Raw genomic sequence first — 22,906 nt, forward strand, 5'->3', positions numbered from 1 at the left:
GAACGAAGCTTCGAATGTCTAAAAATAATTACTTCAAAAAATATATATATGTATTTTATTTTTTTATTCTTTTTTTAAACACACATATAAACAAACATGACAACACACGATAAGATACACAAGCATTAATACACAGTGTATATCCAACGAAATTACCATTTATACCAATGTCTTATATAGGACATACCCCTAATACCTATTTTCTAAAACCCTACACACATATGCTCCAGCTCGAACCCCCCCCTCCCGGACCCCTCTTTGGATAGTACCTCCATTATCCCTCGCTCCTAACCAGACAATATATTTTTTTTATAAACTAAATCCTCAATTTTAATAAAGTGATTAATCTGATTAAATTAGTATTTTTCTTTTAAATCAACTTTCTTTAATGAATATAACTAATCAGTTTCGTCAACATAAATAATCCAATAAGGGCACGGTTGGTACGAAAGTGATGGTGACGTCTTATAGTATAATATTATAATATTAGTGTAGAGCCTAATCTTTAACTGCAACTGTGAAGAAAACCCCCATTTTTTTAAACAGATTGAATAGACAAAAAAAATTATTTTCTTTAATTAAAAATTTAAAATTCAAATGTTGATTTAGAATTCGAATGTCAACATTATGATGGAAGCTTCGAAGCATTCGGTACAGCCCTAGTTCTGAGTGTACTGCCTGCCATCGTCTCTTGTTGTTTCTGATTTTAAAAACCTTCCCTTTTCTTCATAGCCCTCTGGGAGGGGATTTTCTACCATCCTATCTGGCCATAAACTTCAGGAAAGTGTGTTTTGTGTGTGTGTTGTTGGCTGTGTGTCTGGGGGCAGTAAAGGAGTCATCAATCCTCTCTCCTGTTTGAGAGGGTCAGCTGGTACCCATCTAGCCGACTAGCTGCAGGCCTGTTCTCAGCTAGACCCTTTCTTATTGGCTGTTGGTGCCTCCCCCCCCCCCCCCCCTATCTGCTCTCTCTCCCGGTCATAATCTGATCTGGGGTCTGTTCTTCCCCTGCTCCCTCCTCACCCCACTCAATTTGGGTTAATAGCTCCCTCCCTTGTCATTTCAGCTTTCCCGTAGGATTAATAATCGTTTTGCGTGCATATCTGTGTTTTAACACGGCCGGTTTGGACAAATGTGTTTACTAATGGAGCGTTACGCAATAGTCGTATCATCATTCTGATTGGTGAATAGCGGTAGTGAGTGATAATTATGATGATGGCTCAGGATCATCAAATATTACTTGCTCTGGTTGTTTGTCGCTTCATATGGATTAGCTACCATCCCATACGGATTGCGTGGAATTAACAATGTACTGAGTTATATAATCGGTCACTCCTGGGCCTTAAAAGATATTTTTAGTGCTCAAGACCCGACTGACACTGAGCCTCGATGAATGAGGTTTGTTCACTCACTTCAAGCTGCTTACCACTAATGTCTCACTGACTTGGGCTGAGTGCTTGTTTGCATCATTCCCTCCCTCCCTCCCTCCCTCCACAGAGACTAATGCCAGGATCAGGCTACACCAAATTCAGCCAGATTTGGACACGATTGTGTGTCGTACCCGACACATTTCCAAGGTCTTTACCCCTCGTAGTGCGACATGATCCAAGAACAGCGATGCGACATCTGAGACGCCCCACGACACCTCGACGAACAGCCTGGCGTGTTCAAATTCTTTCTAGTGTGACAATCCCTGCAACGTGTTCTTTTGACTTTGGACACAAAACTGAGAAGTCCAAAACCCCTCCTCCTCCTCCCCCCCCTGATCCCCGGCGGACTTCATGCCAAGACGGCGGCATGTGGCCATCTGCCAAGACGCCGCCGCAAGATTTTTTATGATGCTATGATAACCTAATCTGACATGTGGTGACCGTCAGGAAAAACCAACATATCTTGTAGTCTGATCCCAGCGGCATAACGGGCCTGCAGTTTGTGTAGCAGGAGAGCCCCAACAGTGGCTCTGCTTTGATCCTGTGAAAGTAGAACTCCTGCTTGCCTCTCTCGTCCTGCTGGGCGAGGCGTGACACTGTTACGAGCAGAGAGACCTCAACAATAACTCTGTTACAGTATGTGACTTCACACACCAGACTACAGGACAGATGGAACACAGACACAGGCTTTCCTTGCTCTTCTTCATCTGAGATCATTCACACCTATACTGAAACGAGACTTGTTTTGTAGTGGTGTACCCATGGGGGGGCGGTTGTTGGGTACTTTCTTCAAACCAATGTGCAATAATCAAATTGAATGAATTACAGCCTTATAGGGTGGGATGCACCAATAAAGTTTGATTTAATCCAAAATGGGCTCTAATAATCTGAGATTGGTTAATCTAGGATTTAAAACGAGTAAATCTAGATTCAGAATGAACCGGAGCTATGTTTTTGTAACTCTGGAATCAAAATGGATGTTTTTAATTTCCTGGAAAACGGAAAGAGAAATGTTGATGAGTCATCCTGCACACGGGGCGTGTACACATTTTGCATCCAATGAAATGCTTTCTAGAATGACATTTACACAGCACATTGTAAACTGAGCTAGCACTGTTCAATGTTAGCTAATGTTGCTAATGCACATTCAGCTCTAATTGGCTACTATAAATGCCATCCACGACGAGTACCTCCCTAGCGTTTCCTGTGTTTTGCATTGTTTTTACACAATGAGGGTTGTCTCAACACTTGAGAACATTTTAAATATGTCGGCTACATAGTACAGTTTCTGCAGTTCAGCTGTGATAAGAACCCTCCCTATTGAAACAAGCCATTCAGAATTGAAGCCACAACAATCGACATAGTTAAAGATGCTGTAAGTGGTATTGTTTTGTTAAAGTAAGTGGTCTACATGTTAAAATAATACCTCTGACAGCCATCACTGATGTACAGCGTTTTGTGTACAGAGTGTTTGGTCAGTAACATGCGTCTCCCCCGTCCTTCAGCTCTGCAGTAAACAGAAAATACATTTTCTGGTATCCCATTCCCACTTTATCCAATCAAAGAGAGAGAACTCCACACAATGGTCTGACAAAAATAACAAAAACCTGTTTTAAGCAAATGTGCTTGAAACAAGTAAAACAATCTGGCTTGGCAAGCTTTCTTGAACTACATTTTGTCTTTCTCAGAGGACCTCATGTTGTCCCATCCACAGCTCCGCTTTTACAAAAGCTAAACCACCTCAATTGTCAAGTTTATAGTTAATCCCTGGTCACAGTTTACAGTTTTGGAGCAACAGAAATAAGATTATTGTATTTTTATTCTAATTTAGTTTAAAACAAATCCCCCCAAAGACCTTTCTGATTAATCTAGGTTTAAAGTAACAACTAAACTGAGATTTAAAGAGGTTTACATTTAATACTGCTTAGTTATGAAGTAAGTTTAAAATGTGGTGCAACAGAATTAAACGATCCTTGTTGGTGCAACCCACAAAAACCTGCTCATAGGCATAATGAAAAATAAATGGCCCGTGCAGCCTATGCCAAGAAATAAAATATAATAAACAAATAAATAAAATGTAACACAATGTATTTGTTGACAGCAGTAGGCTAATCCACTAAATACATCGTCTTATAGTCTTAACAAAATGGCGTCTTTATACAGTGAAATCGGTTGCTCATAAAAAAAAACAAGGCCCATATCAGTGTAGACCTTTACATTAAATCTTAAATAATTAATGAAATTGCTTCTGTTGCCTTTATGATTAACATGAACGAAAGTAAGAGGCTTCATGAAAGCACAATAAATCCACATCCAAAAGCAATAAATAAATCTTGCCTTCATTTTATTTTAAGTGTGCATTGATCAAACTAGATAAACAACCATATCCAAGCAAAGCGAAAACGTTAATTTCACCTAATGATCGTGGCTTTTGTGGTCTAAGCTTGAACAAACTTAACATACCTGGAGCTTTGGATGATATGAGTGCAACACAAACGAACATGTCTGGAGCTTTGAGTGATATGAGGGTTCAACACAGATTAACATACCTAGGAGCTTTGAATGATTTGAGTGCAACACAAACTAACATACCTGGAGCTTTGACACAAACTAACATGTCTCAAGCTTTGAATGAGATGAGTGTTTAAGTTTAACACAGATTAACATACCTAGGAGCTTTGAATGATATGAGTGCAAGTGCAACACAAACTAACATGTCTGGAGCTTTGAATGCTATGAGTGCAACACAAACTAACATACCTGGAGCTTTGAATGATATGAGTGTAACACAAACTAACATACCTGCCTGGAGCTTTGAATGATATGAGTGCAACATAAACTAACATACCTGGAGCTTTGAATGATTTGAGTGATCAACACAAACTAACATACCTGGAGCTTTGAGTGGTCAACACAAACTACTAACATACCTGGAGCTGTGACTGATATGAGGCTCAACCTGCTTCAGGTTGTGTGACAGAAATACCAACCTGTCCACATTCTTCTTCAACAGGGAATTTCTCGTTTTCTGAAAAAAAATGCACTCTGCAGGGGTTGACGTGGCAGGGATGCAAAGCTAGCCGTCTCTAGCCACAAATAACCATTTAGTCTCCACCACTCAAGAGGACTGGAATCTGTTTTTGACCTGTCTTTTTAAAAGGTCCTCCAGTTCCTTCTGTTATTGGGTCTTATCAACTGAAAACGGATGTTTTATCCACGTCGACCACCGGCGTGATGCTGTGCAGTGTAGTCTCATTCATTGCTCAGTCAAGACACGAGGCCTGTCACTATCGTGCAAGGGGAAGGATTTAAATGGGTTAATAAACCACTGGATCCAGGGTAGCTTAGACTCACCTGTGTACTGTGCGATGACATACTGGACAATGAATGTAGCCTCATCGAGAGTTGAAAAATTAAGTTATAAATATCCTTGTTTGAGAAGAATTGATGAATAAATTCATAATGAATAGTTTCAATAATAATAATTTCAATAAGCGAATTCTTATTTCTGGAGGGGTAAAAAAGAAGGATTTGATTACTGATTTTGGCGTTGATTACCATGACAACTATCAAAGCTTGGAAGCATTAGTCAGCCCTTCATATTGGCATCAGATATTAGACAGTCAGAAACAAAGCAAGGCAACCTGAAGCGTTTTCCCCTTACATAGAATAATGTAAGATCTCTGTTGTCCAAAAGCGATTGGTCATGGTCTATATTGTTCGATAATAGTAGCCTAATGGATCAATTCAGTACTAAATAAATTACGTTTGCAGAATATATATATATATATAATATATATATATATATATATATATATATATATATTAGTGCTGTCAATAGATTAAAAAAGAATAACTAATTAATCTCACAATTTTCTGTAATTAATCTAGATTACAAATCGCATTATTCTACTTAAAACCGAAGCTTGTAACAGATATTTACTTGAGTAAAATCATGGAATTAATGTAAAATCAACACAAAAAGTATATTTAGATTCAAAGACTATTTTAATAGCTTTCTTTGAATACAGTTTCTCTCCTGTGAAATACAAATGTTCAACAAAACCGTCAACATTGACTCAGCTAGACCTCTCTCTTATATCCGCGGCACTAAGATTGAAGATTTTTCACTCCATAAATTAATCTAGATTAATGTATTTTAATGCTTTAAATGATTTAAATTAATCTCAAATTAAAGCATTAATTTTGACAGCCCTAATATATATATATATATATATATATATATATATATATATATATATATATATATATATATATATATATATATAGATATATATATATATAGATATGTGTGTGTATAAAGGTCCCTGTACATCCTGGCTACTACTATTATGGCATTTATGCTGTGTTGGTTAGCATAACAGAGTGAACATTTATGCTGCACTAGTTAGCATAACAGAGTGAACATTTCTGATGTTAGTTAGCACAAAAAATAGTGAACATTTGTGATGTGTTTGTTAGTGTAACATAGTGACCATTTCTGCTGTATTGGTTAGCATAAGAGTGAACATGTCTGCTGTATTAGTTAGCATAACATAGAGTGAACATTTCTGCTGTGTTGTTAGCATAGAGAGGGTTACAGCAGTAACAAATGCACATGATACCTGAGGCTTCCAGCACCACAAAACCAGCCACACCAACCCCATTTAATCAAACTACTGTGTATTATGAGGTCTATTTGTACGTGTTTATTAAATTAATGTGTGCATAAACACACATGTCACATGTCTCTCAGAAGAAGGCACTGTGTCCCATGTGTGTGTTGTGTGGCTGTCTGCAGTCGACTGATAATGTGATTCCCACTGCCTGTCCGGCGTTGCTGCTGCTGCTCTAAGAGATATTGAGCCCTGCTAAGTGAGTTGGTTAGCAGATAGATATCCTGAGAGACCATTTTGTTGGCTTACTGGAACATGCATGTGACTTGAGGGCGATCTCCCGACACTTACAGCAGTGTGTCTCTTTGTTGCCAGTGGAATACATTAGCTTAGCAGCATATTTACTCCATGCTCCATATATACATGTTATACTCTCGACACACTACAATGCACTTTACTGTTCCTTTGCACTCTAGTCTGGTTAGATGCCAACGTCCTTTCGTTGTACTCTGTGCTTCTTGTGCAATGACTATAAATTGACACTAATCTCTAATAACATGGGCGGACTTGGTTCATGGACCAGTTCCAGTAGTAGATTAGTAGTCCATAAAGACACTGGTATTTGTTCATTTTTAAGGCCCTTTACTGGTAAGCTACCTCCTTATACAACATCATTATTGGAATGGAATTTTGGAACCTATGGCACCCGTTCTCGTGACTGGCTGGTCCTTATGGTCCCCTGAGTTTGCTCAGAACAGGGTAAATCTGCATTTTGCTATGATCATGGAATGAACTCCAACAGTCCTTAAAGCTTGAGATTCTCCCCTCTGTTGCAGAGTTTAAGACCCTGATCTCCAACCTTTGTCAATCAAGTTGTTCGAATTGATTTGTTATCCTTGCTTTTTGCCTCGTCTTATTGTTATGATTTTCTATGCTTTTTTTGGCTTATTCCTGTACACTAGGGGTGTAACGGTACAAAAAAAACACGGTTCGGTACGTACCTCGGTTTTGAAGTCACGGTTCGGTACAGGTTTTCGGTACAGTGGGGGAAAGTTTGGCTTTCCATGTTCCACTCAGGGGTGATGTAGTGTGCAATAACTAATTGTACTTGTAGGGCTGTCAACGGATATTCTATATTGAAATTAATAAATCGACTTGTTAAAAAAAAAAATTATAATTATATTAGATTGTGAAAAAAACAGCCCCCGGTGGCCGGTCGCTAGTGGTTGACAACATACCGTTGTATTCGTTCGGTACACAGCCGTACTGAACCTAAGGTCCAGTACTGAAACAGTTTGGTACGGATACGTGTACCTTTTTTACACCCCTACTGTACACTCTACTGTAAATGAGGGAAAACCTCAGTCGCCTCTCGAGTTTAAAGAAAGGTTTGAAAGCCTGAGAGATTGAGATGCCATTCGAAAGATAATGGATGTGACCAACCATGTCAGTCTCCCCCCCCCCCAGTCCCACATCTTTTGGATGCATGTCCCCCCCCCTCCCCCTTCTTCTCCTTCTACCCTCAGGTCATTATTCTCTCCTCTATCCAGGTCACTGGCTCCAAATGGGACAGTCAGACAAGACACAGAGACCCCCCCCCCCCCCATCCCCCACTTCCTTCTCTCTGGGCCAGGAGAATACACACGATGGAGGAATTGATTTCCAGGAAGTGGTGTCAATACTCTATTAAGGAAATGGTCCATCATGTTTATGAATGGCTGCGTGCGTCTGCACCTGACAGGACAGGAGTGTGAAGTGTGTGTGTGTTGGCTTTGACATGGAGAGTGGGAGGAGAAGCGACGTCGACGGTCTTGATCCCAGACGCGCGCGTGTGTGTGTGTGTGGGTGGTCATTATCACTTTCATCCTGACCAGGGTTGTTTGTCATGCATTAATGATCCTCTTTAATGATCCTTGTGACGGTTGCTTTTACTCTTACTCATAGTAAGAAATTCTTTATTGCCTATATTTATTGTAAAATATAATATAACTGTTTAGGGCATACAGACACCCTCATTTGCGCCTAAACACTGTTTATTTTTCTCATATCTTTATATTCATATCTAATTGTATTGCCTATATTTATGTCTTTCTACTATTACCCTGCCCATATACCTGTACCTCCCCTCCCCCATGCTGCTATGACGCCCAAATTTCCCAAGGGAATCCATAAAGGAATATCGTTATCTTATCTTACTTTTGTTTTAAAGATTATAATAATGATAGTTTGTAGCAGAAAAGGGCAGATGGCAGATGAATCGGCCGATATCGCACCTCCTGCATTGCAGTTTCATACGGTACCAGTATCTTCGTGCTAGCTTAAAGGAATACGCCGACATTTTGGGAAATTAGCTTACCGTCTTCTCCAGAGAAGATGCAAGAAGATGGATGGGTAGAGGGCAAGAAAGATCATGGCCGACCCCTCCCACAGCCTCTTCACCCTGCTCCCCTCTGGGAGAAGGCTGCGGATCCCAAAGGCTGTGAAAGCTCGTCACAGACTGCCAGGCTGATCAATGCCTCAGCCCCCCCCCCCCCCCCTCCCCCTCCGCCCCCAAGTGACACTGGCACAATAACAATGACACTGGCAAAAATACTGCACTGGGACTGACCTGGAACTCTGCACTGCACTTTATATATATATATATATATATATTATATTCAAATGATTAATCCTGCACTGCACTGTCTTTGTCCTGTGTCTGTTGTTGCTGTTGTTATGTGAAAAGAAAATGTATGGAAAAATGCATATACTCTGTAACGCTGAGACAATTACCAATGTGGTTACACATATGGCTAAATAAAGGAATCTGAATACCAGTTTCCTCTCTGTGCGTTCAGTAGAAGGCTATCTGGCTGCATCTTAGCCTAGCTTAGCACAATGAATGGAAGCGGACATGACCGGTTAGCCTAGGCATTGTATAACTAACACCTCTTCCGAAGGCTAACCGGTCATGTCCGCTTCCATTCATTGTGCTAAGCTAGGTTAACATTCAACCAGATTCTACTGAACGCACATTGTACTGAGTGAACGCACAGAGGAAACTGGTATCTATCTTCTTGTCTCTCTCTGGAGAAGACGGTAAGCTAATTTCCCCAAATGTTGGCATGTTCTTTAAAAAATGTGCCCGCTAGATCCCCTTTTTAAAAGACTGCTAATCAAACGGTGGCATACTGATTAACAGCGCCAATTAATCAGCTGACCTCTAGTGAGTTGTGACATGTAAATGCATGCTCTTCATTATGTATGCATAACTCATATGAGAGTGTAACTAATTTACTCTGGCTCACTGCTCCCATAGGCTGTTTACATTCCATACTTTCCTATGAGACCGTGTTTGTGTAATGAGAATGCAGTAACTTAATAATAATAATAATAATACACATATTTCTATAGCACCTGAGTCCAAGCAGCAGAGTGTATTAAAAGGGTCTGGTGAAGAGGTAAGTTTTTAGCTTACTTTTTAAAATATTTATTTATATTTAACTAGGGTTGCAAAGGGGTGGGAAACCTTACAGTAAATGTCCAGAAACCTTCCGGAAATCTTCCACGGGAAGCTAAGCTTGGGGGATTTTGGAAATGTTGAATTTAGCTCTCTTTAATTCACAACAATGCTTTTTTATTTTGTACATAATCTCACGCATAGCAAAACGCTGCGACACGTGGCTCTTAGTAAAACTCATCACATGTCACTAAACGTCAAACTATGTCCTCCAGTGATGTCATCGGAGGACACTGTACCCCCTTGTGTGGTGTTGATTACAGTTCAATGAGATGATATAGATGGGGGGGGGGGGGGGGGGAGTGGCAACAGGGATTGCTACCGTTTCGTGTCTCATCATTTAGTTGAGCTGTAATTAACACAACACAAGGATTCGATGCCCTCCGATGACATCACTGGAGGATGTATTCAAAGTCATTGACGTGCAATTACTGTCGGGACTAAATGAATGTGTGTGAAGCTGTACACACTGCTGGTATACGTGTTGAGATTATGTAATGAATCAACTCTTTGTGAAAAGTGTCCCAGAAAGTTTCAACATAAAGAACATCACAATAAAATACAGATAAAACATTCACAGCCAGATCCAATTTCAGGCAAGTTATCAAACACTGTTTTCACTGTCAGAGGGAACTGAATTCATGGGTTTTTTTAAGATGGTTTTAAATTCTCAGAGGGTGACCAGTCCTGGCAATTTTGGGTCCTCCTGTAGCTTGTTCCAGGATTTAAAATCCCTTTTTCCCAATTCAGTTCTCATAGAGAGAACATCCAATTTCAGAGCATCCTGAGGACGAAGGGCATTCGGTACGAGGGAACCAGCCTAAGCAGAGCTTTGTGCACGAGAGAGCCACTGTGAAAATCTGCGTGCTTGTAGAGATGGGCAACTTGCAATGGCATAGGGTGCAATGGTGCACTCGATTGCCACATCTCGTAACAAAGTGTAAGGCGGAATGGTACACAGTATCCAGCTTTCTGAGGTACTGATCAGGTGCATGCATGTAGAGTAAATCACCATAATCGAGTTGTGGTAAGAAGGTGGTCGAGATCGGGTGACTTCTCACTTTAAGTGAAAAACGGGACCCGTTTCTGAAAAAGAAACCGAGTTTAAGCTTCAGCTTCGATACAAGTTTGTATGTGAGACTTAAACGTAAGGTTCTCATCCACTATAATGCCTAGATACTTGTAGGAAGCAACCCTTTCACATGGTAAATAGTACAGCCTGTGAAAATATAATCCCATTTATATTTCCATTTTATTCCCGTTAATTCCCAATATATTCCGTTAATTCCCATGGGAATTTTCCACCTATTTGGAATATTCCCCCTAAAAATGTAGCAAGTTCCCTAGCCGTGACTAACACACTACAGAATGCCCTTTTGAGCTGGATATTACCCTCTGCGGAGCCTGTGGAGATTTGCTTGTGATTTAGTAGTTATTATAGGCTATATAGTGTATATTTTGTCTCCAGTAGATGTGTTAGAGCCCGTGTGGGTCTCGCTTCCCTTCCTCCAGCCTTTCTCTGGATTTGCCTCTTGAGGCTTTGGGTGTGTGTTCCCTCCCCATAAAGGTTAGCCATAACCATATAGCATTTAAGCAGATTTAGCCTCCTCCTCCTCCTCCTCCTCCTCCTCCTCCTCCCCCAGACCCACCAGTCTCAAGGCTATATATATGTATTGATAATGGAGCGATGGGATCTATAAAAACAAGAGCTTTAACGCCACGTTCCCAGGGCAGGAATACACTCTGGGGGAAACCAGCGCAGGAATGTTGCTTCCCCGACCAGATGTCAAAAGACGGGGAGAGTCGAGCGGCTATTAGTGAAATGGCTTTGGAACAGCTCCCAGTATGTTTGAGAATGTGATACTCTCTCTGTGTGTGTGTGTGTGTGATACTCTGTCTGTGTGTGTGTGTGTGTGTGTGTGTGTGTGATACTCTCTCCATGTGTGTGTGTGTGTGGCTTTGGGCGCGTGAGCATGTGTGCGTGCTGATGGCCTTGCTCACCAGTTTGAGAAAATACCACGTTGTCCACTTCTAATCATAATGATAATAATAATAATAAACGGTACTTATATAGCGCTTTACACCAAGGGTGGTGGTAGCCGGATAAACATAGCACAAACACACAAGGATGGATTGGGGGGGAAAGGCAGTGAAAGGTTAACACTACCAAAAACGGTTAACCCTTTCACTGCGACACTACAGGTTAGCCCTTTCACTGCCACGCGACAAAGGGTTAACCCTTTCACTACCACACTGCAGATGGATAACCCTTTCACTGCCACACTGCAGACGGTTAACCCTTTCACTGCCGCACTGCAGACGGTTAACCCTTTCACTGCCACACTGCAGACGGTTTACCCTTTCACTGCCACACTGCAGACGGTTTACCCTTTCACTGCCACACTACAGACGGTTAACCTTCTGTACTAGTGTGGTAGTGAAAGGGTTAACCTTCTGTGGTAGTGTGGTAGTGAAAGGGTTAAGAGAGGACAGTGGTGAAGATGAGGTCTTGAGGAGAAACAAGCGAGGGACCACGTTCACACTGCAGGCAGATGTGGCCCCCAATCTGATTTCTTTGCTCGTATAACACACACACACACACACACACACACACACACACACGTGTTGCTCGGATCTGTGTCTTTCTCATGACGGTGTGAACACAGCCACAAATCACATGGAATCTGATCACTTTCATATGTGGTCCTAAATCACATGCAGGTCATTCCGAACAGTCGTGCGACTTTCATGCAACTTTTTACGTCACTCTGGATTGACATTGGCATGTGACCAGTTCACCTTGGAATCTGATATATAAAAAATAAAAATAAAATAAAAATCTGTGCAATAAATCAGAATTGTGCACTAAAAGGCTTGCAGTGTGAATGTAGCCTAATGTCCATGGGGGGGGGGGTTCCAGATCCAGAACCTGGGACGCTGCCCTAAGATGGCCTAGTCCAGTGGTTCTCAAACTTTTTTATACCACGACCCCATTTTATTTAGGAACTTTTTTGGCGACCCCACACTTAATAATGTAATTTCAACGTGGAATTAAGGAATATCAAAATAAAAGCACACGTTGTTGAACTTGATCATGCATATTTATTAGAAAATGTAATTACAGCACTATGTTATCGATACACATTTATAAAACGAGGCATATTTAGCCAAAATATGTTGGCAGAACATAAAAAAAAAAATACATATATATATATATTTTTTGTTACTGTCACCTACCCACGACCCCACTTTGGGTCGCGACCTGTAGTTTGAGAACCGCTGGCCTAGTCTTCTCACACAAAAACAACACTATAAACCATCAAGAGGTGAAGGTCAGTGGAGTGTCTGTGTGGAAGCGACCCGTCGCGTCTGAGAGAGGAAGGTCGTTGCACCAGACTAGGCTTCTTCACTTTCTCCTTCCAGACCCAGAGCACATGTGTCCCATCTGGCCTGTCCTGTCCCATCTGTCCTGTCCTGTCCCATCTGTCCTGTCCCATCCCATCTGTCCTGTCCCATCCCATCTGTCCTGTCCCATCTGACCTGTCTCATCTGTCCCGTCCCGTCTGTCCTGTCCCATCTGTCCTGTCCCGTCTGACCTGTCCCGTCCTGTCCTATCTGTCCCGTCCCGTCTGTCCCGTCCCGTCTGACCTGTCCCATCTGACCTGTCCCGTCCCATTTGTCCTGTCCCATCTGTCCTGTCCCATCTGTCTGTCCTGTCCCATCTGTCTGTCCCATCTGTCCCGTCCCGTCTGTCCCATCCCATCTGTCCTGTCCCATCTGACCTGTCCCGTCCCGTCTGTCCTGTCCCATCTGACCTGTCCCGTCCCATTTGTCCTGTCCCATCTGTCCTGTCCCATCTGTCTGTCCTGTCCCATCTGTCTGTCCCATCTGTCCTGTCCAATCTGTCCCGTCCCGTCTGTCCCGTCCCATCTGGTCTTGTCCCGTCCCGTTTCGTCCCACGCAGCCCGCTCCGCTCAGCTCCACACTGCGCTGCCGACATGGATGTTGTTAAGAGTCTGTTTATAAAGTCAACCCACACTCTGTGACCCTGCGGTTCCCACGCTCGCTGCCGTCTTCTCAGGCCCTCGTCCCGTCTGTTAGTTGTTACACACACATACACACACTCTCACACACACACACTCACTCAAGAGTATACACACTAACTCACACACTAATTTACACACTAACTCACACACACACACTCACTCAAAGAGCACACTAACTCACACACACTCAAAGAGCATACACACTCAAAGAGCACACTAACTCACACACACTCAAAGAGCACACACTAACTCACACACACTCAAGAGCATACACACTCGGAAGAGCACACATTTAACTCACACACTAATTTACACACACTCACACACAGACACTCAAAGAGCACACACTAACTCACACACACTCAAGAGCATACACACTCGGAAGAGCACACACTTAACTCACACTAATTTACACACACACAGACACTCAAAGAGCACACACTAACTCGCACACACTCAAAGAGCATACACACTCGGAAGAGCACACACTTAACTCACACTAATTTACACACACTAACTCACACACACTAACTCACACACAGACACCCAAAGGGCACACACTAACTCACACACACACACTCAAAGGGCATACACTAACTCATGCACACACACACACATGCGGAGGCTATAAATTCAGCATAGTTGTTGAGTCAGGTCTGATCAAATAGTTCCAGGCCTGTGTCCCTGCAGAGCTTCCTGCGTCTGTTTTACATTTAGCCAAACCTGAAAGTGAAGGTCTGCCTGCCTGCTGCCGGCCTGGTTCTTCTAGCGCCCGGGTTCCCAGGCCGGGGTTCCAGCCAGCTTTGTTGTTGTTGTTTATGCCCAGGGAGGTGGGGTGCTTGAGAAGGAGGAGGAGGGTGGGGTTTCACCATCTCTCTCTCTCTCTCTCTCTCTCTCTCTCTCTCTCTCATGTGCTAGTTTCTTTTTATCTCTCGTGTTCTCCTCGCGGCACCCAGAAGCCATTTTTATTTTAATTCAGGAGAGGACTTCTTCGTGACTTGTGAATTATTCCTGCCTCGTCGTTATTTCCCGTGGAAACGCATCAGCCGCTCTCGACGACAGATGTGTTTTCTGTGGCGGACTGTGACCCGTGTCGATCCGTGTCTCGGAGCCTTAGAGGCGCGGAAAGTTCTCCACAACGTATCCCCAGCGCCTTGGCTTCTCTCCGTTCCTGTTTATTTGGATGTGGTTCTCCCTTCCTATATACTGTGTAGCCCCCTTTCTCCCATATCTAGTGTTTATTTATTCTTCTTCCAAGCGCACTGTATTATTCATCCTACTTAAATATTCAGTATAATGAAAAGTGTTTTTCGATCTTGTATAGAATTCTTTTAACAGAAGGTATGTTGATGTAACAGTAGCCGAAATGTTAGAACGGTTGTTGTTGTGAAAATGATGACTAAAGCCTTTTTGATTACTATCCCCCTTGGATGTCAACAGGATCTAGCCTTTTCAGATATACAATCTGCTTCCTTGAAGATATTACATAATATATTCTGGTTACTGGTTTTATTATTGTCTATTTAAAACTGAATCAAACCATAAACAAGGTGGCCTGTTCATGGGATGTTAGATCCTAATGTGAAAAACTGTGATTTTATATGTCTGCACTTTATGTGCTCATTCTATGCCTGGTGAAGCACTTTGAGCTGCAGTTTCTGTATGAAAGGTGCTATACAAATAAAGTGTATTATTATTATTATTATTACTATGTCCGATTGGCCCATCAGTCAATCTAGCTAACGCAAGGCCACGCTGCCCTGAAGCTGAACAACTCATACTCGTGACATTATCGGTGCTGCACGATAAGCAATTTATGACTTGGGAGTTAAAACACATTTGTACTGGATCTTTTTTACGTTCACAAAACATGGATGGATGGAGGGAGTTACTGAAAGTGAGACGGGGACAAAGCGGATACGTAAATCTGAGAGGGCGTAGTATCGCCCGTCGTGTGTTCCTGGTTGACAACAAAAGAAGGCCATGTGTTGCGTGTGAGAGGTCTGCTCGTATGGAGGCCTGATGCTTTCCGCAGGCCCTATTGGGCAGGAAACGCAGCCGACTGCTTGCTAGCGGGAGGGTGTTTCCACGGCAACCGAGGCAGGTAAGGGGCATTAACAGGAAGTGGCTGAGTCGAGGCTCCGCCGGTGGAGGGAAGAGGTGGGGGAGGAGCAGGCGGTAGAATGAGGTCGAGGAAAGGTGAAGCGTCTCACGTTTTAACCGCGGCCCCAAAAGAAAATCTCAGTCTCCTCCTCCCAGCTTTCTTACCAAACGTGGTGCCTTATGAATATCTTATGATGGCGCGCAGCAGGGGGACGGTCTGGAGGGGGAGAGGCTTGAGCGGAGTGTTGGTGGCTTTTCGAGCTGGTGTAGAGTAAACAAAGGACTAATGGAGACCGTGTGTTGAAGCAGGAGGGGTGTGTGTGAGAGGGCAAGGTAAGCATTTTCAACTCGTACATATGTGTAGTAATGGGTTTATTTTAGTACCAAAAAATGGAGCTTGCGTGTGTTTTTATTTTTGTCTTTGGAAATAGCTTGCATTGTGTTTAGCACACCACTGTATATGTTACCGTATATATTAGGGGTGTAAAGGTACACGTATCCATACCGAACCAAACCGTTTCAGTGTGTACCGTACCGAACGGCTGTAGTGTGTACCGAATGAATACAACAGTATGTTAACCGCCCAAAAAAGAAAAACGGGCTGTTTTCTTTTACAATCTAATATATATCTGTCCCTTTTTACATATCTGTAGATGGTACATGTATATCTGTACATATCCCTTACCTACTCTTACTAGTAGTTATGCTGCTGGCCAGTATGACTTACTACTACCATAGTGTCTTTATATACCTGTATCACTGTACATATTAACACTACAACTATGTACATTCACATCTGATTAGCACTATTACTCAGTACTATTTTATAACCAGTTTAATCACCTGTACATTGTATATTACTATTGCACTTTACTGCTACATTTGCACTCTGGTCGGTTGCCAAAACTTCTTTTTGTTTTACTGTACTTGTGCTGTACGATGACCGACGATACATTTCTAATCTAATTGTTGCACGCATGCATATTCTATGTATTTTTTACGGCTAACGAGGCACTCGGCTCCTAGCTCGTTAGCGGCCTTGGGTGCCCTGTCGGCTGCCTGTCACAACCCATCTCCATCCACGGCAGCCTTCCTCTCCATAGATATATATAGAACACTAGATAGCTTTCCCGCGCTGCCGGCCAATGGAGAGCGACGTCACTGAACCGCCGCCATCTTGCGCAGGTCAGCCTTGAGTGAGAGTGAGTGAGCTGCACAGACAAAAATACTCATAACTCGCTGAAATATTGACGGATTTACAAACGGTTTGGTTTATTACAAGCATTATTAACGTGGCTATGATTCAAGCAGTTTGTAAAAAAAAAAACATCTTTAATTTTTTTTTATAAGTATGCAGTATCATAACTACATCTTTGATGTTTTAGCAAACCAACCCGTTTGTAAATCCGTCAATATTTCAGCGAGTTATGAGTATTTTTGTCTGTGCAGCTCACTCACTCTCACTCAAGGCTGACCTGCGCAAGATGGCGGCGGTTCAGTGACGCTGGTGACTCCGCCTTAAGCTATCTAGTGTTCTATAGATATCTATGTTCCTCTCTCTCCCTCGCTGAGGAGGAGGAGGAGTCTAGTCTGCTGGTCAGAGCATTCCTCTGATGTCATCCGTCTTCTCTCCCAAGTCCCCATTTCTGTCCGCGCATGACCTCATAACAGCGTGGCCTGGATATCGATGTACTGTACTGTACTGTACACACACATCATGGTTATTTTTCTTTGGTTTACGTAATTGCCTTTCTTATTTTTTTTGGTTGTCGAGTGGAACAAGAACGACAAACTAGGCAATTTTTTTTGGTCAAAAGTCAAGCTTTGCAGCAGAAAAGCCGCTGGCAGGACTCGACTTGTTTCCTCCCTCTCTCCGTTTCTCATGTCGCTCTGTGGTCTCGGGTGTTTCTGGCCTCAAAACGGCATCGCAGTTCTGGAGTGGAACCCTCTGCGGCGCTGCCCCGTGTCTCCTCCTCCTCCGTCGCCCCTTAGAACCCCGTGTCACATGATCCCTTGATGTCGCGAGCCCGCCGTGCTGTTTATCATCGCAGTGTCGCTAGTTGCACACAATTGACGGTTTCGGCTCCTGTAATTGGAGGACGGCGAGCTCGCGTTCTCTTGGAAATACTTTGATTGACTTTGTGGAAGTAAACCAATGTGAACACATGGAGGAGCTAGCTAAAGCTCAATGACTCTTATGTTCCTGGGCTGCTGCTGGTGGTCTGCTGCTGTTAGTGGTGGTCTTCTGCTGCTGCTAGTGGTCTGCTGCTGCTAGTGGTGGTCTACTCTGCTGGTCTGCTGCTGCTAGTGGTGGTCTACTCTGCTAGTCTGCTGCTGCTAGTGGTGGTCTACTCTGCTAGTCTGCTGCTGCTAGTGGTGGTCTACTCTGCTGGTCTGCTGCTGTGGTGGTGGTCTACTCTGCTGGTCTGCTGCTGCTAGTGGTGGTCTACTCTGCTGCTGCTAGTGGTGGTCTACTCTGCTGCTGCTGCTAGTGGTGGTCTACTCTGCTGCTGCTGCTAGTGGTGGTCTACTCTGCTGCTGCTGCTAGTGGTGGTCTACTCTGCTGCTGCTGCTAGTGGTGGTCTACTCTGCTGCTGCTGCTAGTGGTGGTCTACTCTGCTGGTCTGCTGCTGCTAGTGGTGGTCTACTCTGCTGGTCTGCTGCTGCTAGTGGTGGTCTACTCTGCTGGTCTGCTGCTGCTAGTGGTGGTCTACTCTGCTGGTCTGCTGCTGCTAGTGGTGGTCTACTCTGCTGGTCTGCTGCTGCTAGTGGTGGTCTACTCTGCTGGTCTACTCTGCTGGTCTGCTGCTGCTAGTGGTGGTCTACTCTGCTGGTCTGCTGCTGCTAGTGGTGGTCTACTCTGCTGGTCTACTCTGCTGGTCTGCTGCTGCTGCTGCTGGTCTACTCTGCTGGTGCTCTGCTGCTGCTAGTGGTGGTCTGCTGGTGCTCTGCTGGTGCTCTGCTGGTGCTCTGCTGGTGTCTGCTGGTGCTCTGCTGGTGTCTGCTGGTGTATCTCAGCATTGATTTAAGGCTCTTTGTTGTGTCAGACACGGCGTCCTCTGGGTACCTTTGGGATGTCGCAGGCGGACTGTACCACTGTTCGCCCAGGGGGGTGTTTTTATATAGATGCAAGGTTGAACGGCTGCAGCGAGGACAACGGCACCCTCCTACCGCCGGCCAATGGTCTCTAACTACTACACACCCTCAAGACCCCTACGCTCTGCATCTTCTGGCCGCCTCAGACCTACTCCTGTCAGAGCTCCTCCTGTGGGGTCATCAAAGCAAAGCGGGCTATTCTCAGTCCTCGCTCCACATATGATGGAACGAACTTCCCACCAGTCAGGACAGCTGACCCCTCCCCCCCCAAATAGAAAATACTAACCATCATACAGTCCTCCTATTATGCACTTTGCTACTAAGTAATCTACCTATATTACTACTGACTATGCTAATATATCTCTACTACTATTAGGGATGGGTACCGATTACGGTACTTTTAAAGGTATCGACCAAATCACATCGGTACTACAGAGTACCGATTCACGTGAGATCCACCGGTGCCACATTTCGGTAATGCACAAAAATAATTATATATATATATTTTTTAATCGTCAACACGTACAATACAGCTTACCTAGGATTTGACTTGATTCAACAACAACAAAGCAGTCGGGGCAATGGCAAGCTGAAAACGGTTGCAAGTGTGGTTAGTTACTGGTTATGGATTCTGATTCTGATTGCAGTTATTTATATTGTCTTGCGTGGTTTCTTTAATCATTTTATACTTGTTATTTTGTAAAATACAATACCTTTTATTTATTTAAATATATAGATGTGTACCTTTTTTAGTTCTGCAGAATAGTTCATTGCTGCTAAAGTGGTTTGTTTAATCGTTTTATACTTAAAAAACATTCTTTTTTTATTTAAAGATGTGCGTGTGTGTATATTAACATTGTTCTAAATTACTAATAATGATAATAAATTATTAGAAGTTTGGACACATTTTTTACAACTGAGGTAGGTAGATAAAAATTTTAGAGAGTAAATTACCGAAAAAGGTACCGTCTGGTACCGGTATCGGTTAAAATGTGAACGGTATGCACTCGAGACTGTAGCACTCAAGGTCAACGCTGTTTGAAGAACAATCTTACTTTTACCTGCCAGAGCTTCCTGCTGACTTGTTGTACAGAACTCGTGAGTCACTTTGTATAAAAGCGTTCAGCTAAATCACTAAAGTGCTCCAGGCTTATGTTGGCCTTCCTGACTTTGCCTATAATCATTTACCAGCTCGACGCCGGTGTTTCCCCCCACCACTCGTAGAACCTGCTAAATGTGGTCCACCCAGGTGCACTTTCATCCACCCGGGCGATTTTAGTTTATCTATTCGACTGAGCTTGTAATCCTTCAAAAGGGAAAGAAAAAAACACACTGACACCACTTTCGGTCGTCTCGCACACATTTTAACTCCCGTATCTCATCATTCACACACGTCGGACGGTAGCAGCGGGTCCCCGTTTGCTCTTTCAGGCGTCATGTACTCACAGCTGTAGTAACGGGCGGCAGAGCCGGTATTAATCACTCGAGCCCTCGTGACCGCCACCACGACGACGACCTTGGGGGGGGAAACAACAGACTCCTCTTTTATGTTACAGGATAAACCTGTTTTTGATGTAATGCTGAGATATGACTCCCCGTGTTGTTGACATGTCAACTCACTTCTCTCTTCTCGTCTCTTCTCTTCGCAGGCTCCGAGGCAGATGAGGCGCAGCTGAGGTGAAGAGAGATACCGCTTCCGTGGGACTTCGACGAGTGCCGACGAGGTGCCATTTTTTTCTTCAAGGGACTCGGGGGATAAAGGATAAAGGACTGAGAAAACGGTCTAGTTCTTCTTCTATCCTCGCCGGATCTCCGCCGCAGCAGCAGCAGTAGCCTGTGTTTGTGTGTAAAAGGGGCGAAGGATGCCCATCCTCAAGCAGCTGGTGTCCGGCTCCAACCACAAGCGGCGCTCGCGCATGGACCTGACCCGCGAGATGATCAGCGCCCCGCTGGGCGACTTCCGCCACACCATGCACGTGGGCCGCAGCGGCGACGCCTTCGGAGACACCTCCTTCCTCAGCACCCGCTCCGGGGAGCCCCCCCGCGAGGAGGCGGCCGCGGCCGCCGCCGCAGCCTACCCCCACTCCCCGCGGCCCGGCCTCCTGTCGCGCACCTTCCGGAGCAGCAAGCGCTCCCTGTCGGTCACCCGGGTCGACCAGCAGGCGCCCCTCCCCGGCGACTCCCCCACCTACGTCAAGAACGCCATGTCCCTGCCGTTCCTCAACGACGACGACTGCCTCGTGGACGACATGGTGCCCAAGAGCCTGTCCTCCAGTCACCTGAAGCAGGAGGGGGAGCCGGGTGTGAGGCCCTCCAACGGGGCCGCCGGCGCCGCACAGCGCCTGGAGCTGCACGAGCGGGGCTTCGGCGAGCTGACGGAGCTGCCGGAGGCCGCGTACCACTACGGCGGGGGGATGAAGCACGCCGAGTCGGTCATGTCCTTCCACATCGACCTGGGGCCCTCCATGCTGGGCGACATCCTCGGGGTGATGCAGCAGAAGGAGGAGGACGACCAGGGCTACGACGAGGAGTGGAAGGGCAGCGAGGGCAGCGCCTCTCCGTCCCTCAGCGCCCGCGGAGACGCCGCGGAGGAGGAGGAGGAGGAGGAGGAGAAGGAGCAGGAGGACGGGGCGGAGGTTGGGAGAGAGGAGGAGGAGGAGGAGGAGGAGCAGGATGTAATGCAAGAGGAAGTTGAGCGGCAGGAAGTCGAGCTTCCTGGCTCTGTGGACATGGAGCCCGAGACCGGGGGCCCTGACACGCCGGAGACCCGGCCCAGGCACCTGCAGCAGCACCTGGACAGCTGCTCCGTGTCCAGCGCCGGCTCGGCCGCCCTGGAGGAGAGGGCGGGCAGCCAGCCCTACGCGGACACGGACAGCGCCACGTTCAGCGCCCCGCCGCCAGAGGAGGAGAGCAACAACATTTCGTCCTTCATGATGGAGGACGAGGACGACGAGATCCCCCTATGATGATGATGACGATGAGATCATTCCCCAAAGCCTTTTCATAAAAAAATTTAATAAAAAAATGTAAAAAAAAGACGAACGAAGGAACGTTATCAGGACACGGAGATCTGGAACGGGGTTATATTTAACTAGCGGCCCCCCCCCCCCCCCCGCTGTAGGTGTCGGGAACCTGTGGGAGTAGGAGCGCGGAGGAGAGCGAGGACTCTGTGGGGTCTGTTGTTCCTCCTGTCGGGCGGGACACGGTGTGACCGCGCCTTCTGGGAGAGGAACGCAAACCGCCATCTGTCATGTTGCTCCTCCCGCTCACCGCCACCACCGCCGCCTGCCTGCTCTCCTTCTTTCCCTTTTTCTTTCCCTTTGCCTCTCTCTCTCTCTCTCTCTCTCTCTCTCCCCCCTCTCTCTCTCTCTCTCCCTCTCTCTCTCTCTTTTGAACACTGGAGGGAGCTGACTTGGAAGAAGAACAGCCATCCGTCAAATATGGACATTCCAGAAGTGAGGGGAGAAGCCGCCGCTCGGCCGCCGGGAGGGGAGATGAAGGGGAAATAAAAGGGCTTTTTATGAGAGAAAAAAAAAAAAGACACTTTTCATAACTAAAGCTCAGATCGGGGCGGCGTTCGCCCTCCACTCACTTTTTTTTTTATGCGTGTCACAAGTGCTTCTCTTACTGACCTTTCATTCAGTTTGCTTTTCTCTCTCTCTCTCTCTCCGTCTCTTTCTCTCTCTCTCTCTCTCTCTCTCTCTCTCTCTCACCGTCTCTTCTCTCTCTTTCTCTGTCCCTCTCTCTCTCGGAGCTGAACAAGAAGGCCTTGTGTCAGGATGGATGGGAGCGGCGATGGGTGTCTTGTCACAATAAAGGGGGCTGTATGTGCCTCTCACTCGTGTGCCAGCTGTACGTCCCTACAGTGTGTGTCCCCCCCCCCCCTCCTCTCTCCCCCCCCCCCCCCCCCCCCCCCCTCCTCCGCCCGCCCGCCCCGAGGCTCAGAACATACCGGTTGAGTGCCGCAGGGTCGCCGACGACGTGTCACACGAGCTCTTGACATTCTGTGCGACGTTTCCTCTCTCTCTCTTCTCTCTCTCTCTCTCTCTCTCTCTTCTCTCTCATCTCTCTCTCTCTCTCTCTCTCTCTCTCTCTCTCTCTCTCTCTCTCCTCTCCTCT

The 22,906-nt window shown here is 45.2% G+C and overlaps 1 protein-coding gene across 3 annotated transcripts in view; it reads left to right on the forward strand.

Moving 5' to 3' along the window:
- The window catches only part of cdc42ep4a (CDC42 effector protein (Rho GTPase binding) 4a), a 31,479-nt gene extending 8,885 nt beyond the window's left edge, over positions 1-22,594 (forward strand). For 2 of the 3 annotated variants that reach the window (XM_084328676.1, XM_084328677.1), the window contains exon 2: positions 20,437-22,594. In XM_084328676.1, the coding sequence (XP_084184802.1) occupies positions 20,650-21,753 (1,104 nt within the window). In that variant the 5' untranslated portion in view covers positions 20,437-20,649 and the 3' untranslated portion in view covers positions 21,754-22,594. Of the gene's footprint in view, positions 1-15,996; positions 16,025-20,436 lie in introns of those variants that run through there. The other variant, XM_084328678.1, reaches the window with a different exon arrangement.
- The last annotated feature ends 312 nt before the right edge of the window (positions 22,595-22,906 follow it).

This window comes from Notolepis coatsorum, assembly GCF_963971535.1.
Source record: "Notolepis coatsorum genome assembly, chromosome: 14".
Lineage (NCBI taxonomy): Eukaryota > Metazoa > Chordata > Actinopteri > Aulopiformes > Paralepididae > Notolepis > Notolepis coatsorum.